This window comes from Aythya fuligula, chromosome 2 (genome assembly GCF_009819795.1).
Source record: "Aythya fuligula isolate bAytFul2 chromosome 2, bAytFul2.pri, whole genome shotgun sequence".
Classification (NCBI taxonomy): Eukaryota; Metazoa; Chordata; class Aves; order Anseriformes; family Anatidae; genus Aythya; species Aythya fuligula.
In genome coordinates, this window is record NC_045560.1 from 19,392,667 (window position 1) to 19,407,160 (window position 14,494).

The window sequence follows — 14,494 nt, forward strand, 5'->3', positions numbered from 1 at the left end:
CCTCTTGAAGTCATTGTGCAGCAATGAGCACAAGATTCACTGGGACACAAATAACCTACTGCCACGTCTGCATGCCCAGTGTGCTCTGTGGCTTGACAGTTGGTATATCGGCACTATGACTAGCACCAGAGGGCTCCTTCTCCATCCATCAGCTTGGTTTTAATCTCATTCCAAGCTGCTCGACTCCCCTGCTCTGTACAAGGAGCCTGGGCAGGTAACTGGAACATAAAACAGTGCAAACACCACATCCCTTCTGAATGAAATTCATAGAAACAAAGAGCCACGTGAATGGTTTTTTTTTTGCATCTTGCAAGGTGTCCAAGCACCTTTGAAAAATCTCACCCTGAAGCACTAAGGTATGGCAGTAGAGGACCATCTGCAACAGCTCTGCATGTAAGGAAAATGGACCCTGGCCCATTCCTTGGCCCTGAAGGAAAGCAATATCACACACCAGTTACATGCACCTCAGGTTCTCTTCCCTGAAAGCACAATGGCCCCATCCATACAACTGAGAGCTGTCTCTGTCCTGCACTACTCACTCAACCATATCCACACCCTGCTGAGCAGTTTGATGGTTAGTGTTGGCCAAAACTCATCATGTTAGCATTTAGAGAGTGCCGTCATCTTCCAGTGTTTAAGTGCATGCCCTTGTCCTGCTCAGTTTATCGGTACCAATAAAATACTTTAATGCCAAAAATCCAGACTTCAAAGTTAAGACCTACAAGTAGATACCAATGAACGTAATTTAGGAGCAAGACTTTAAACATCACTTAGGGGAACAGAGGTTTAGGGAAACAGTACAGACACAAGTGGACAATTCCCTAGCTCATTTGTTACCGTAAGTTTTGATGAACTCAACGGAACTATAATAATTTACACCAGTCTATGTCTGTGCAAATATGGGTATGTTATTTCTGTTAAGTAATTATGCTTCTGGCAAAGGAAAACACTTATTTGTTTCTATTGTTATTCAAAACACATTTATTTACAAACAGACTGTATTCACAAGCCCAGTTAGAACACACTGTAAAACTATTCTGCTCAGTTTAATTGACAAAACACTGAGCTGGGATGTAACCTTGTAACTGTTCTCCATAAATCAGTAGAATTAGTATTTATTGTGTGCTCAAAGAATCTGCTCCTTAAATATAGATGTAAGAGTGAGTGGAATGGAAATGTATCTTTTTCCTTTCCTTTTTTTTTTTTTTTTTTTTTTTTTTTTTTTTTTTTTGCCTTTGGGAAGTACAAACTGCATGCATTGCTAAACTCTGCATGAACTGGATAATGAGTTTCCTTCACTTGCCCTCAGTCACCAAGGCATAGTAGGCTTTCCATGACCTCACACTAATCTTGCTGCTGCCCCAAGTGATTCTGAATTACAGCCATCTCACAGATGTAGGGACAGCACTGGCAGTAACATGGAAGAGATAAATCAGGGTACTCAAGCTAATTTAGTGAGTGCTTTGAATTGTAACAGGGGGGTGGTTTCCAAATTTAAAAAAAAAAAAAAAAAAAAAAAAAAAAAAAAAAAAAAAAAGAGGATAACGAGTTCTGTTCCCCTCCTTCCCTTAAAAAAAACACAAATAAATTAACCAAAGTGGTTATAAATTTGTCTACCTAAAACCTTAGCTTTCTTTCCATACATTACCAGTATCTTGACATCAAGGTTTCTCTTTTTAATTTTTTTTTTAATTAATTTTATAGGCAGTGATGAGATATGCAAAAAAAAAAAACAAAAAAAAAATATGAGTATTTACATTTACAGTTTCCTCAAAAGACTGAAAAAAAAAATATATATATATAAATAATTTATATATATATATATAAATAGTTTTATATATATATAAATAGTTTTATATATATAGTTTTCCCAACTATACTTCCATTGAAATCCTAATTCTCCTAAATCTAATACAATATTGCAACTTATGTTGGCTGTGGTATCAATACACTTCACTCTCAGCTGTCTCTTCCTTTTTCCAGTCATTAGAAACTGCATACAAAACTACTTTATTACTATTACTGATTTAGGTTAGGAATAAAAAATGGAATATATGCAAGAATTGAAGAAAAATGGCAAGAACAGAGGAAGAGAGACCGTGAGATCTGTAATTGTTGCTACACTTTTTTGTTGTTTTTAATAACCATAAAGACCAAAACCTTTAGTGTGTTCTCCTGTATCAGTGGTTTGATATTTCTCACACTACAGATTTCCAAATGGCTGTGTTTGGAGATTAAAAATGAACTTCTGTAATGAAATATTTAGTATGTATTTTACAAGTGTTTAGTATTATTGACAAATTCTAGTCAATTATCATTATAGCTTTCAAATTGTCTCCATTTTGAAGAGGGACCTTTAATAAAACATCACTCAACATTTTAAAGCCATACCAATGCCATGAGTGTATATCTTATAAAGCACTAGGAGGTAAAATGATATTTTAAAGTCAAACTTATTTAAAGTCAAATTTATGTATACAATATACATGGATCTCTCAGGAGTTCAAACATGCATGCTGTCTCTGACTTCCATTCATTTATTGCTATATTAGGAATAACAGCAGATAGCTGATACAGAAAGATTTCTCTTTCCCTGTGCAACAGTTAAAAAAAATGATTACTTAAGAAAACAATGATGCCTTACATTCTGCTCAGACAATGAACACACGAGCTGTGGAAGAATGTCTCCCTTCACGACTGCCTCTGCCAGGTCATCGTTATAATTGGCAAGTCTCCCGAGAGCCAAAGCAGCAGTCTGTTGAATAGTTGGGACCACGTCCAGCAAAAGAGGTCTCAGCAAAGACATTACACCTGAGTTACAACAGGAAGAGAAAAGCCCATTCGGTGAGCAGATTTTTTTTTCTAAACATTTATTCTAAACTTTAACTAAACTTCACTCATAAAAACCTATTAAATTATTCTGCCAGGTAATAAGAACTTGCAGGAAATTCAGGTGTTCCACTGAAATGAAGTTGGCACTCGGATAGCACTGCGGACGCATAGCAATGTTTCTGCCCGTTTTTCATCGGTACAAAACTCCTCTGAAATATAAAAAGATTTACGTGTAGAAATAAGGTATACTCAAACATAAATAAAATACGTGTTAAAATATATACAGGAAAATAAGGTATACTCAAATACATATAAAATACAAGCGTTAATGAAGTCTGCACAGGAAAGTCCACCTGGAGGTGAGCTACCACTGGTATGTCACTCGTTCAGCCCGCCAGCAGAACCCCCACGTTGACTTACACCAAATTACATTCCATATATACAAGCTACGGCTAAGCGGGGGACCAATAGCTGTAATATAGTAGACTCCAGATAGTAGAGTTAAAAGGTTGTTGGTTTGGTGTTTGTTTTTGTTTTTTAAATCACGTTACTATTTACGATGTGTTTTTACTGCAGTCCGCAGTGCATCAGCTAAATATGAAGGAATCTGGAAGTCCATTCTCCAAGGGCATATTCCAGTATCTACACATGCTGTTGAAATTATAGGTGAGGTAAAGCAGCAACGCGTTAGCAGTCGTAGCCCAAGAAAGTGCTTACATGAATAAACATTTCACTAAAAATAGGAAATGGCAGCAGTAAACTTTGCATTCTTGCAATAGGAGGGAGGAGGTCATGGGGCAGGACCTCGAGGAGTCAGTGCAGGGACACGTGCCTTTCGGTACTCCTCTGTGATCTGGGAGAGGGCACAGACAGTGAGGTGAGACTGTACGCTGGTAATCCAAAGTTATTCAAGGTGGTATCAGTGAGGGAAACTATGAAACTAGGGACTGAATGACTGGACAATAAAATGTCAAGTTAAATTAAACTCATATGGGAAAGCCAACCCCAATGTCCCATACACAGCGATGGACCCCAAACAGGAAAAAAAAAAAAAAAAAAAAAAAAAAAAAACACCACTATACATACAGAAGTATATAGGGTATTCAGTATTATATAGAAATGAGGAGATGCCAAAATAGAGCCCATCACTAAGCGATTGTATAAATCCATTCTGCATTTAATTCCCTTCCCTAGAGTAGAACTGGAAAAGGTTCAATAAAAAGCAACAAGGATGACCAAATGACCAAAGCTGAGCACTCTGTACATGGAAGCTACTCCTACAGTTAAACCAAGACTGTGCTGTAGGGATATAAGCAAGATACGTGTGGTTACATAAAGATCATCATTTGTAAGGTGACAAATGATAAAGCGAACATTGCTTGTGTCGCAGTTCTGTGACAGCAGGGTCCCTCTAACAGCCAGATGCAGGAATTAGTACTTCTGAGCTTCATAGCTCAACCAGAAAGCAATGCTCTCTGGGGCTGCAAAAGTGCTATACCAGGACACCAACACCAGAGCTGCAGTTAAAAATTTCCGTATGAGCTGCCTCCGTTCTTTGCGCTTTCTACTACATTTGTTTGAGTCAGATAAAAATTACCTAGCTTAGCATGGAAGAAAGCAAGACTTCCCTTCTTGAGGGCCAAACAAAGGTCTTTTGGTGCAACGGTCCCACAACAGTAGGATCACTGCCTAATGGCAGATGGCACTAAGATGTTGAACTGAGAAGGAAAAGCTTAGAGCAAGGAATAGTTGAAAGGGATGGAAGTTATTCATGCCCAGAGCATACTTCTGTATAGAAGGGCACCCTTAAAAAAAGACCCAAAAAAAGTAATTGAGCAGCAGGGCAATTCTCACAGGGAACATTAATGTTAAGTTATAACCAAAGTACTCCCAGCAAGAAGAAAACCTAATAATCCACTGTTGGCTTTAAGAAAGAGATAGAGAGAGCAGGAGAGACAAGGAACCGTGGAGGCCACGCTGACCACTGATGAGTTTGTTTTGGGAAGGTCAGCACCACAACCAGAAGCTGCTCAGCCATGGTGGGTGCAGCCTTCAGGATGTTCACAAGACAAAACACCACAGGTCTTATGGGGACACACAAGAAAAGGGAAATGAAATTGTGATGTCTTAATAACGCTACAGGAACACCAAAAATGGCCCTGCAGCGACTAATTCAACATGTACATGTAGAGACTATGGAAATAGGTCTGTGGTTTCGCTGGTACCTGCTCACACCTTCCTGTCAACACCAGTGGTACCTGAAAGAGGCCTCCTGGGCAGCAGCAGACAAAGGTGGCTCCTCCAGTGTTGTAAGACCAATGTGACTTCATTCAGCACTTCGCAGGAAGCACTATTTAGGATTGTGACCTTCGTGTTGATACCTTCTCACAAACTCTTCCAAATGGCAGGTACTGCCTCAATAGTAAGTTACACTTCATATTAAAATAGACTAAGAACATCATAGGACAAATTAAAAGTTAAAAAAAAAAAAAAAAAAAAAAAAAAAAAAAGACAGAAAAGCGTGCAATATTTGCCAATACCATATATCATCTACAGTGAGGTAATCTTCTAGAAGTCACCTGCATCCCGTACAGGAAAGCATTTTCTTGTCCTTCCCTCTAACATGAGCTGCATGGTCAAACACCTGCTGAAATTCCTACAGGAGCTCATGCTGCTCCAGCTCTTTGCACTGTTCCTGCTTTACTGAAAAGCCTCCAGTCCGGAGGCTTGGACTGACATTTGCATTTGTCGTACATTTGAGCCCTTAAAGTGAGATCATACAAAAACAAGATTTACTTTTTGATATCAATAAAGCTTGATTTAAAAAAAAAAAAAAAAAAAAAAAAAGAGAGACTGAAGAGCCTATTAGAAGGGGTTGGGAAAGAAGGGACACCTCAGCATGTAGTGAGTGTTCTGCCCCTAAAAAAAAGCCAAGGTGGCACACCAAGGCGGGCTCAAAATTCAGTGAAATTTAAACAGACCAGAATGAATGTACAGCAGGGGATCCCACGAGCTAGCTCCAGACAACATGATGTGTTTCTAGCCTGCACAGCATGCCTAAACACTGCAAAATGTAAAACCCCATGCAAGAAAGTTCACATGTACACGAGCTTTGAGTTTTTTCTAAATAGGAGATTTCTCTGATTTGTATTTTCAAGATGAGCTAATTCAGACTTCACTTTTAGAACATGCTAAAAAGCCTTCAGCCTGAAAATGCTTCCAAGCATCATCGCCTCGCCATGCCCAGCACCAATCATTTCATTGTGGTACAAAGCACGTAAAGCTTGATGATGACATTTCAGATGACAAACTATTTCAGCTGATGCAACTGAAGGTGAGGAAAGAGTTGAAAAGTGAAAGATGAAAATGGGAGTTACTGCTGGAAGAAAATACACAAAATGCTAAAGCAAGGCTGATAGAGCAGTGAATGGATGAAAAAGATTTAGAAAGGAAGAGAAACTGTACTGATTCTCAAGGAGAATGTATTTTCCCCAAAGTGATGTCTGAATGAAAGAAAAGACAGTGAACAAGTAATCATTATGACAGGAGCTTTGGTGGAACAAGAAAAAGAAAAATCAATTCTTGTTGCTGTACAAGCCATACGTTGACATCAAATTAACTGAAAATTGAGAGAATCATATAGACCTAAATTATGCCTGGGCATTGAGCATAATTAAAAGCTTCTACCTCCATTTCTCACATTCTCTGCAACCAATTCCTTTCTCTGCATCACGATGATATCCATCATCTCAATCTGACTCCTCAGCAAGACAGACTGCTTGAGCAGTTTTCATTTCATTCATGATTTTCATTTATTTTATTTTCATATTTACAACCTCAGTAAATAGAGTATTTCTCCCTACAGCACTTAGAAGAGTCAATTCCAAGAGACGGGGTCTCCATTTAAACACCTACAGAAAGCAAAGACAACCTTTCCTTCTACAGCTTTTGAAGACGGCGCTGGTAAGGACCAACAAGCCCGACAGAAGGAAGCTTTCCTGCCCTGGGCCCAACCAGCTGCTCTCACCTGAGACAGCCGCTGCATTTGGTGAGCTCCTCTAGTCAACCTCTTCCTTCCTTTTGACTGCCCAGTCTAGAGCAAAGTCTAATTTTCTCCTCCAAAGAAGTCCGAGCCAGCATTCCTGTCAGTATTTTCAGGTAAAAGAGGTAAGAAACATCCAACAGCTTCCTCTGATGTAGAGCCATACAGAGCAGGGACAGCAGCATATTGCTGCCCAAAATTTTAGGAGAACTCTTTGGTTATCGTAAACGAGCCTCTCGTGACAGAAGTAGGAAATCCATTAAGTCTAATTCAAAGGCAGCAACACAAAGTAAACTACAAAATAAGGCGTTTAGACCATTAGACTAGATTTGTTTTGGAAGAGTTCCCACGAGCAACTCAGAAACAGGGTAACAAAGAATTCCTGCCAAATATTCTCTCTTGCATCACACAACCTTGACTGACCTCAGGCAAGGACCGATTCCCCTTTCCATCCTCAGTTTCCCACTCAGAATTGTTTCAAAGAATGACACACTTAGCAGCTGAATCACCCTTAGCACACTTCTCAAGTGGAGCTGTTGTGCCCAGGCCTGATGCACTTTCTTTTAGCAAGCAAGTGCTGGCTGCTGCCTCTCTGGGGGGAGAAAAAAAAAGAAAAAAGCATGCTCAAGGCAGTGGCAGATCCCAAGTTTTTTCATTCCAAGTTTCCATAGCCAAACAGTCATCACTCTGGAAATAGTAGACTTCGGTTATTTTGGCTTTTTTTGGGGGAGGAGGGGAGAAATACCTGAAAGTCAGGCAGAAGCCACCTACTCTCCTTCGCTACCTCCTGCAGAGCCTGAATGAAACCTGAAGTCAGGGACTTCAGAAACTTGAAACAAGTCAGAGTAACATCACTCTGAGTTTCAAATTCTCTCTTTTTTTTGCACCTGAAGATGGCCGCCTCTACCCCATTCTCCTTCCTCAAAAACAATATTTATTTCCATTTTAAAATGCAAATGTGCAAAAAAAAAAAAAAAAATCTACACTGCTATTATCTCCTGACATACTCTTATCTTGAAGATGCTGACCTTTAAGTTGTACATTCTCTGAGCTAACACTAATGCTCCAACACTCATTGTACCACCTTGTTTTCAGGACTCCTGACGTTGATTCAGATGATTTGACAAGGAAATGAAGTGCAAGCTTATTTCTGTCTCACGCCAGCACCAATCCCTTCCTAGAAATAGCAAAGTTTAAGCTGGGGACTTGAAAGAAGGCTTCCCAGAACGGTGAGAAAGAGCTTTCGTACTCACTCATCTTGGCACAGTCCCTTCCATGGCCCATGCATGATGCACATCTCAAGCACTGACTCCTCCAGCATGACTCGCCCCTGAGAAAGGACCCATCTTTGCACAACACAACTGCAGTCCTTCAGATATCAAAGGGAGCACAAACACAGTTGGATAACAGAGACTCTGGGTAACTGAGTAATTCATCAAGCAGTTGCCAGATGGTGGAGCATGATGCAGGTTGGGTGCAGCAGCCGGGCTGGAGAACTCTGAAGGAACAAGCAGCAGTAAGTCTCTCCTCCTTAAAAGCTAATTTGGCTGTTCCGGCATTGATGGACCAGAACTAATCCTGTTTCAAGAGGGCTGAGTTGCTGAAAACACTGCTCAAAGAGCTAGTAAGTGGTCACCACACAGTTCTTCACAGCCACACCAAAGCCAAGGTGGTCGCAAGGAGCTGCTGCTTCTTGATTGCCATCTGTGAAGAAGTTGCCGACAAGTTCTCTCGCTGAATTTCCTACCTGCAAGTCTCCGACAGGCCAGGAGCAGAGGAGGGGGGGAATCCCACAGCAGTTGAGCTTTTAGTTGACTGACTTACAGCAAAAGGCAGTCCCCTGGCCTCAGATACGTTTACTTTCTCCTCCTTTGTCATCTCTCTGGTACTTTCCCTCACCAGGCACAACCGCACCGCCAGGCTTTGGGGAACGCCACTCTCCTCACTTAGCCTGTTACAACTCCAAAGTCTGCCTTCTGCCTTCCTCCCCACGCTGCGTGCTTCTACTTCCCCACCCACTATGCTTCTATTTCTCCTCTCACTAAAGCTCAAGAAAGCTTCTACCCCAAAACAACAAGGAGGATAAGTGCATCCTTCACAACACAGGGTGCTTGAGCCCAAGCGTTGGAACTGGCTACGTGGGGGCAGTGGAGCCCACCCATGCATATCCACTTATAAAAATAAAGGCTTCTAAAACAACTCCAAGGCTTGGGGAACACAGCATTTAAAACCTGGGACCAGTGGAGGAGCTCTGGGGCTGGGCGAGAACTAACCTGCACGACATGGCCCTTCAGCTGCAAAGGGACGAGACCACGAAGAAGAAGGAAGCCTGCCATGCCACAAGGGTTTGAGGTGGCGTCCATCATCACACTGACACTCTGGAACTTGTCTCGCTGAGCTCTGGAGACTGACCAGCAAGTAGGTAAGGCCAAGGAACAGAGAACTGGAAGAAATCTGCTCAAGGTGTTAAAACAAAACCCTGGCAGAAACGAGAAGCACTCCCAGGTGTGCAGGGTGCCAGCACATGCAGTCCAGGGACAACACCACGCAGACTGCTAGACCACACAGCTTCCAGTTTCTTTGTCCATATCCCAGACTTGTTTTTCTCTATTCCTTCCCCAGCTGTTACGCTGAAGAGTGTGATCAGCCCCAAGAAAGGCTGACTTTGAACTACTTTAAGAGTCAAACTCAAAATGGCTGAACTAAAACTGTTTCTTAATCCCAGTCACATCCTTAAACACAAACATTAAAAGCAATGACCCCAGCACCACCAGCTGTAACGCAAAAATGAATAAACAAATATTTAATTCTTACTATGGGAGAACACAAAAATGAATATCCAGAAGTCGTGCAAGTCTTATTTCGATGCATTTATTAATACTGAATCATAAATGCTTCCAAAAAAAATAGTACCTATTTCTAAGGGGGGATTTACAGACTGCTGCACTTCCCAAGTCAGATGAAGGAAGCAGACAGAGACTCTCAGTGACTACAGTTGCAGAAACATCCTGGAACCAGCTCAGATTTTCTCCTAAGCTTTCTACAAAACCGAAAGCTGCCTGAATCTCAGTGCAAGAAAGAGGGCTCAAGCTCACCTGCTGCTCTAAGTAAAAACAGTTGGTTTCTAGTAGAGGATACGGGGCTTGATGACGCATTACAGTACCAAACACCATGGGCTGTAGCTGCCAGAGGGATAGATTTGCTTCTAAAGAACATGTTTACAGCTGCTACTGTCACAGCAGCTTCTCCCATCAGTCAGGTGTCCTCCAGAAATGAGACTTGATAAATGAAGCATCTGTCATTGTTCGGAGCTTACATTTACCAAACAGAAGAGGTTTAGGAGTTTGGGATTTTTTTTTTCCACATATCCGTTAATTAAGGATTCAAAACAAAAATCTTGCAGTCATTATTCATAGAGGTATTTAATCAGAAGGAACAACCTTAACAAAAACATAGCAGCACGAAGCGAGAGCTGTTTGAAAACAAACAGGAACGAAAAAGGAATTTCTCTGATCATTCCTTGCATTTCCCTGTCACAAGCAAGCTGCTGAGCTCCCAGGAACAAAACCTCCTGGACATTCTTGTACAGGCAGAGCCAGTGCTTTGGAAGCGTGCCAGGGAGCCCAGGGCCAGCTTGCGGTTCCCTGGTTACAGCCACCTCTGGGGTGTGAGTGCAAAGGCAGCTCCAGAGCTTGGTTAGACAGAGCAGCCTCAGAAGAGGCACTGGAAGGAGGTGGTTTTCCACTTGGCTCCCTCCCCACTAGCATCCCCCGCAGATTATATGGAGGGCACACCACAGGAATGGTGCCACAACATTTCTCAACAGCCAAACCAGTAGGAGAAACTTTCACCCCCACCCTGGCCACTTGCTCCCTCTTATGCTGCCTCCTCATCTGCAACAACAGCACCGTGCCTGCTTTCATGCCACGAAAGCAGGGCTTGCAGCGTAGTGACGAATCATTTTTTAAACATGCTTCCATCTTGCACAGTGTCAGCTTCATGTCCAAAGAAAACTCCGAGCAGAACGAGATGATCTCAAACTACTACTTAAAAGATATGAAGTATTTACCAAAATTACTTCTCAAATAGAACCAAATGCTTTATGCCTTGAGCACTGATATTTCACAGTCTCCAGCCTGAACTCTGGCTAACCAGGAATATAAACCAAGGCCAGTAACACACGAATACACTTCAACACATTTTGAGGGCTTAATTTGGTTCGAATTCAAGTCTTTGAAATCTTGCCTTCTGCTTCAGCTGGGAAAAGGCTGAACCCCAACAGCCTCTGAGATCCAACAGGAGAACCCCACCAAGTGCTCCCGACTCCTGAAGCTAATGGAAAATGACAGCAGGCAAAGACTTTCTGCATCTTCTTAAAACAGCCGTCTCCCTAAGGAATAATTAACTTTCTTTGCCAGAATATGAAATCAGCCCCCCAGTCCTATTACGTATGGATTTATACGGAGATGCGTGTGTAGACAGACATCTTTCCTTCTCAAACCACTGCTACAGAGCTCGCTGGACCAAGACCACAAAAGGCATGCCAGTTATCCTGCTAGACAAAGCAATGCCTCTACATATTTGCATTAGTCATTTTTAAAGCACTTAATCGCGTTTCGTTTAGAGGGAGGTTTTGAAACCTGTTTCTAGCACATCCCAAAAAGGTCAAAACCAACAGTTATGATTTTAATTATATCATCATAACTAAGTTTAAAAGCTTAGGTTGGGGGAACAAGGTAAAATATTTGTGGGCCTCAGCCACTCAAATTAATTGCAATAGGAAACCCTACATTTGCAGACTTTCCCCTCTTTTCTACCATCTGAAAATCTATTCAAAACCCAGAGGGAAGCAGCTCAGCACTGGACTGCTGCTCACCATCCTTCTTGGCTCACAAAGGCACATTTCCACATCATGACCCCAGAGCCTGATCCTTGCAAAGTGAACTCCCAGACCAGCACTGGCTGTGCACGGAATAGTTCCAGGCCTCAGAACGATTATTTCCTCTGCACGAGCAACACATCGGTTCTAAAGCAAAGCTACCCACCAGACTGCATCAGACAATTATTTTAAGATCATGAAATACAACGGAAGTAAAATTAGCTTGACACTTTGATTGTTTGATTGCTCTCTTAAAATAGAAGTTTTTTGCCGTTTTTAAAACACCAAACTGTACGAACTGTGCCTGAATGGGACCTCTGTCTGCGAACAGACAAAACCCACAACTGTAAATGGCCACAGAGGGACCTCTTCTTACAAATACGACGCAATCTGTTCCTACGGCCAAGATGTCGCTTTGGTAAATGGGGATGATTTGTATAAATTAAAGCAGTGGCATTATCTCACTGAAAGATTCAAACAAAACCGAGAAGCAGCACAAGGCAATCCAAAAGGCCTGGCGGCAGCGTGTCACTCCCATAACCCATGCAAACGTTTCCTTACCAAGGATGCAAGCGATCGATTTTCAGCAGAACTATTTTAACAGCGAGCTGCAATCACAACACCCGAAACCCGAAAGTATTTACGCGACTGCTTTTCTTTTTCTGGTTGTTTGTTTGTCTCTCAGGCTAGACCGAGAGCTTCGCAAGCGCTGGGAGGCAGGCACTGAAAACAAAATCGGGACGAAGCAAAACACAATCAGCTCGTGGACACCATATGGCAAAGCCACTACGGATTTACAGCGCTCTGCCTTGGTGCCTGGCAGGTGATTAACTTCGGAGCACCTCTTTGTCCTCGGTTAAGCTCAGGGACCTGGGGGATCGGAGCGGGGCCGCCAGCAGCACGGCACAGCCGCTCTCCCGCAGCATCCCCGGCTCGGCAGAAGCGAGCCCGTGCCGAGCCGAGCCGAGCCGAGCAGAGCGGCCGGCGAGGAGCACGCAGGGATCTCTGAACAACTCCCAGGGGCAGCACAGAACCAGCTGCTTTTGGTGCACGCCGTCCTCTGCGAGCCGGCAACTCCCGGAACACCGCGGAAACCCCTCCGAGGAGCTGGGATAGAGGGAACCGGAGGAGGAGAAGCCGGAGGAGAAGCGGGGCTGCGGGCACGGCCGAGGGGGGACCTGGGGTCAGCCCCTCACGGCCCGCGGGGGTCGGGCCCCCACGGCCCCCCACGGCCCCCCACGGCCCCTCACAGCCCCCCACAGCCCCTCACGGCCCCTCACGGCCCCTCACAGCCCCCCACAGCCCCTCACGGCCCCTCACAGCCCCCCACAGCCCCCCACGGCCCCCTATAGCCCCACACAGCCCCCCACGGCCCCTCACGGCCCCCCACAACCCCTCACAGCCCCCCTCACACCCCCCCAGGTACCTGCGCTCCTCAGGCTCTCGGCGTTCTGCGGCCTGGCGGACAGCTCGGCCACCGCCTGCACGAACTGCGTCCGGGCGCGCTGGTACTGCTCGAACACTGCGGGGGGCAGCGCCGGGTGAGCGGCTGAGCCCCGTGTCCCCGTGTCCCGGTGTCCCCATCCCCGCGTCCCCGTGTCCCCGTCCCGGCCCTACCTTGCAGCACCTGCCGCTGGCTCATGGCGGAGGCCCCGCGGCCGCGCAGGGCCGCGCTGTGTACCCGTCTCCATGGCAACCGGGCGGAAGCCGCGCGGCTGAGGGAGAGGGGGGCGTGGCCTCGCCGCCGCCCGTGACGTCAGCGCGCCCGCCCCGCCCCGCTCCGAGCCCATCCTGGACGGGGGGGGGGCTGAGAGAGAGGGGGGAGCCCCATAGGGGGGAGGGGGTTGGGGTGGGGGGGGTGGGATGGGATGGGGATGGGATAGGGGTGGGATGGGGATTGGATAGGGTTTGGGATGGGGATGGGGATGGGGATGGGGATGGGATGAGATGGGGGTGATATAGGGTTTGGGATAGGGATGGGAATGGGATGGGGATGGGATAGGGTTTGGGGTGGGGGTGGGATGAGAACAGGATAGGGACGGGATGGGATTTGGGATGGGTTAAGGTTTGGGATGGGGATGGGATGGGGATAGGGGTGGGATAGGGTTTGGGGTAGGGATAGGATTGGGATAGGGAAGGGATGGGGACGGGATGGGGATGGGATAGGATGGGGGTGGGAGTGGGAATGGGATGAGGATAGGATTAGGATGGGGATGTTGGTGGAATGGGGATGGGGATAGGATGGGGGTGGGATGGGGATAGGATGGGATGAGGATGGGGATGGGTATAGGATGGGGAATGGGATTAGGATGGAGAAGGGGATGGGATTGGGATTGGGATTGGGATTAGTATGGGAATGGGGACAGGGATAGGATGGTGATGGGATGGGGATAGGATGAGATGGGGGCAGGGATAGGACGGGGATGGAATGGGATGAGAAGGGGATGGGATGGGGACAGGGTTAATATGGGGTCAGATGGGATGGGATTGGGATGGGAAAGGGCAGCACCCGCGGGACCCCATCGCCCTCCCGCCGCCCCGGGCCGCCCCCCCGGGGGACAAAAAGTAAGAAAAGGGTAAAAGGGGAGGCACCGCCGCGCTACGGAGCCTTTTTTATTTCCCCCCCACACACACACGCCGTCGCTGCGGTTCCCCGGGGGATCCCCGCAGCCGCTGCGGCCCACGCGTGACTCGGGGCCCCGCGTGGGGCCGCGCAGCCCCCGCACCCCCTCGTGGGCTGC

The 14,494-nt window shown here is 45.4% G+C and overlaps 1 protein-coding gene across 2 annotated transcripts in view; it reads right to left on the bottom strand.

The window, feature by feature from the left end:
- Nucleotides 1-13,421, bottom strand: part of SPAG6 (sperm associated antigen 6) — a 37,731-nt gene extending 24,310 nt beyond the window's left edge. Inside the window, exons 1-3 of one of the 2 annotated variants that reach the window (XM_032183284.1) lie at nt 13,371-13,402; nt 13,180-13,275; nt 2,645-2,811 (exon numbers count right to left, since the gene is read on the bottom strand). In XM_032183284.1, the coding sequence (XP_032039175.1) occupies nt 2,645-2,811; nt 13,180-13,275; nt 13,371-13,395 (288 nt within the window). In that variant the 5' untranslated portion in view covers nt 13,396-13,402. Of the gene's footprint in view, nt 1-2,644; nt 2,812-13,179; nt 13,276-13,370 lie in introns of both variants that reach the window. The other variant, XM_032183285.1, reaches the window with a different exon arrangement.
- Nucleotides 13,422-14,494: the final 1,073 nt, after the last annotated feature.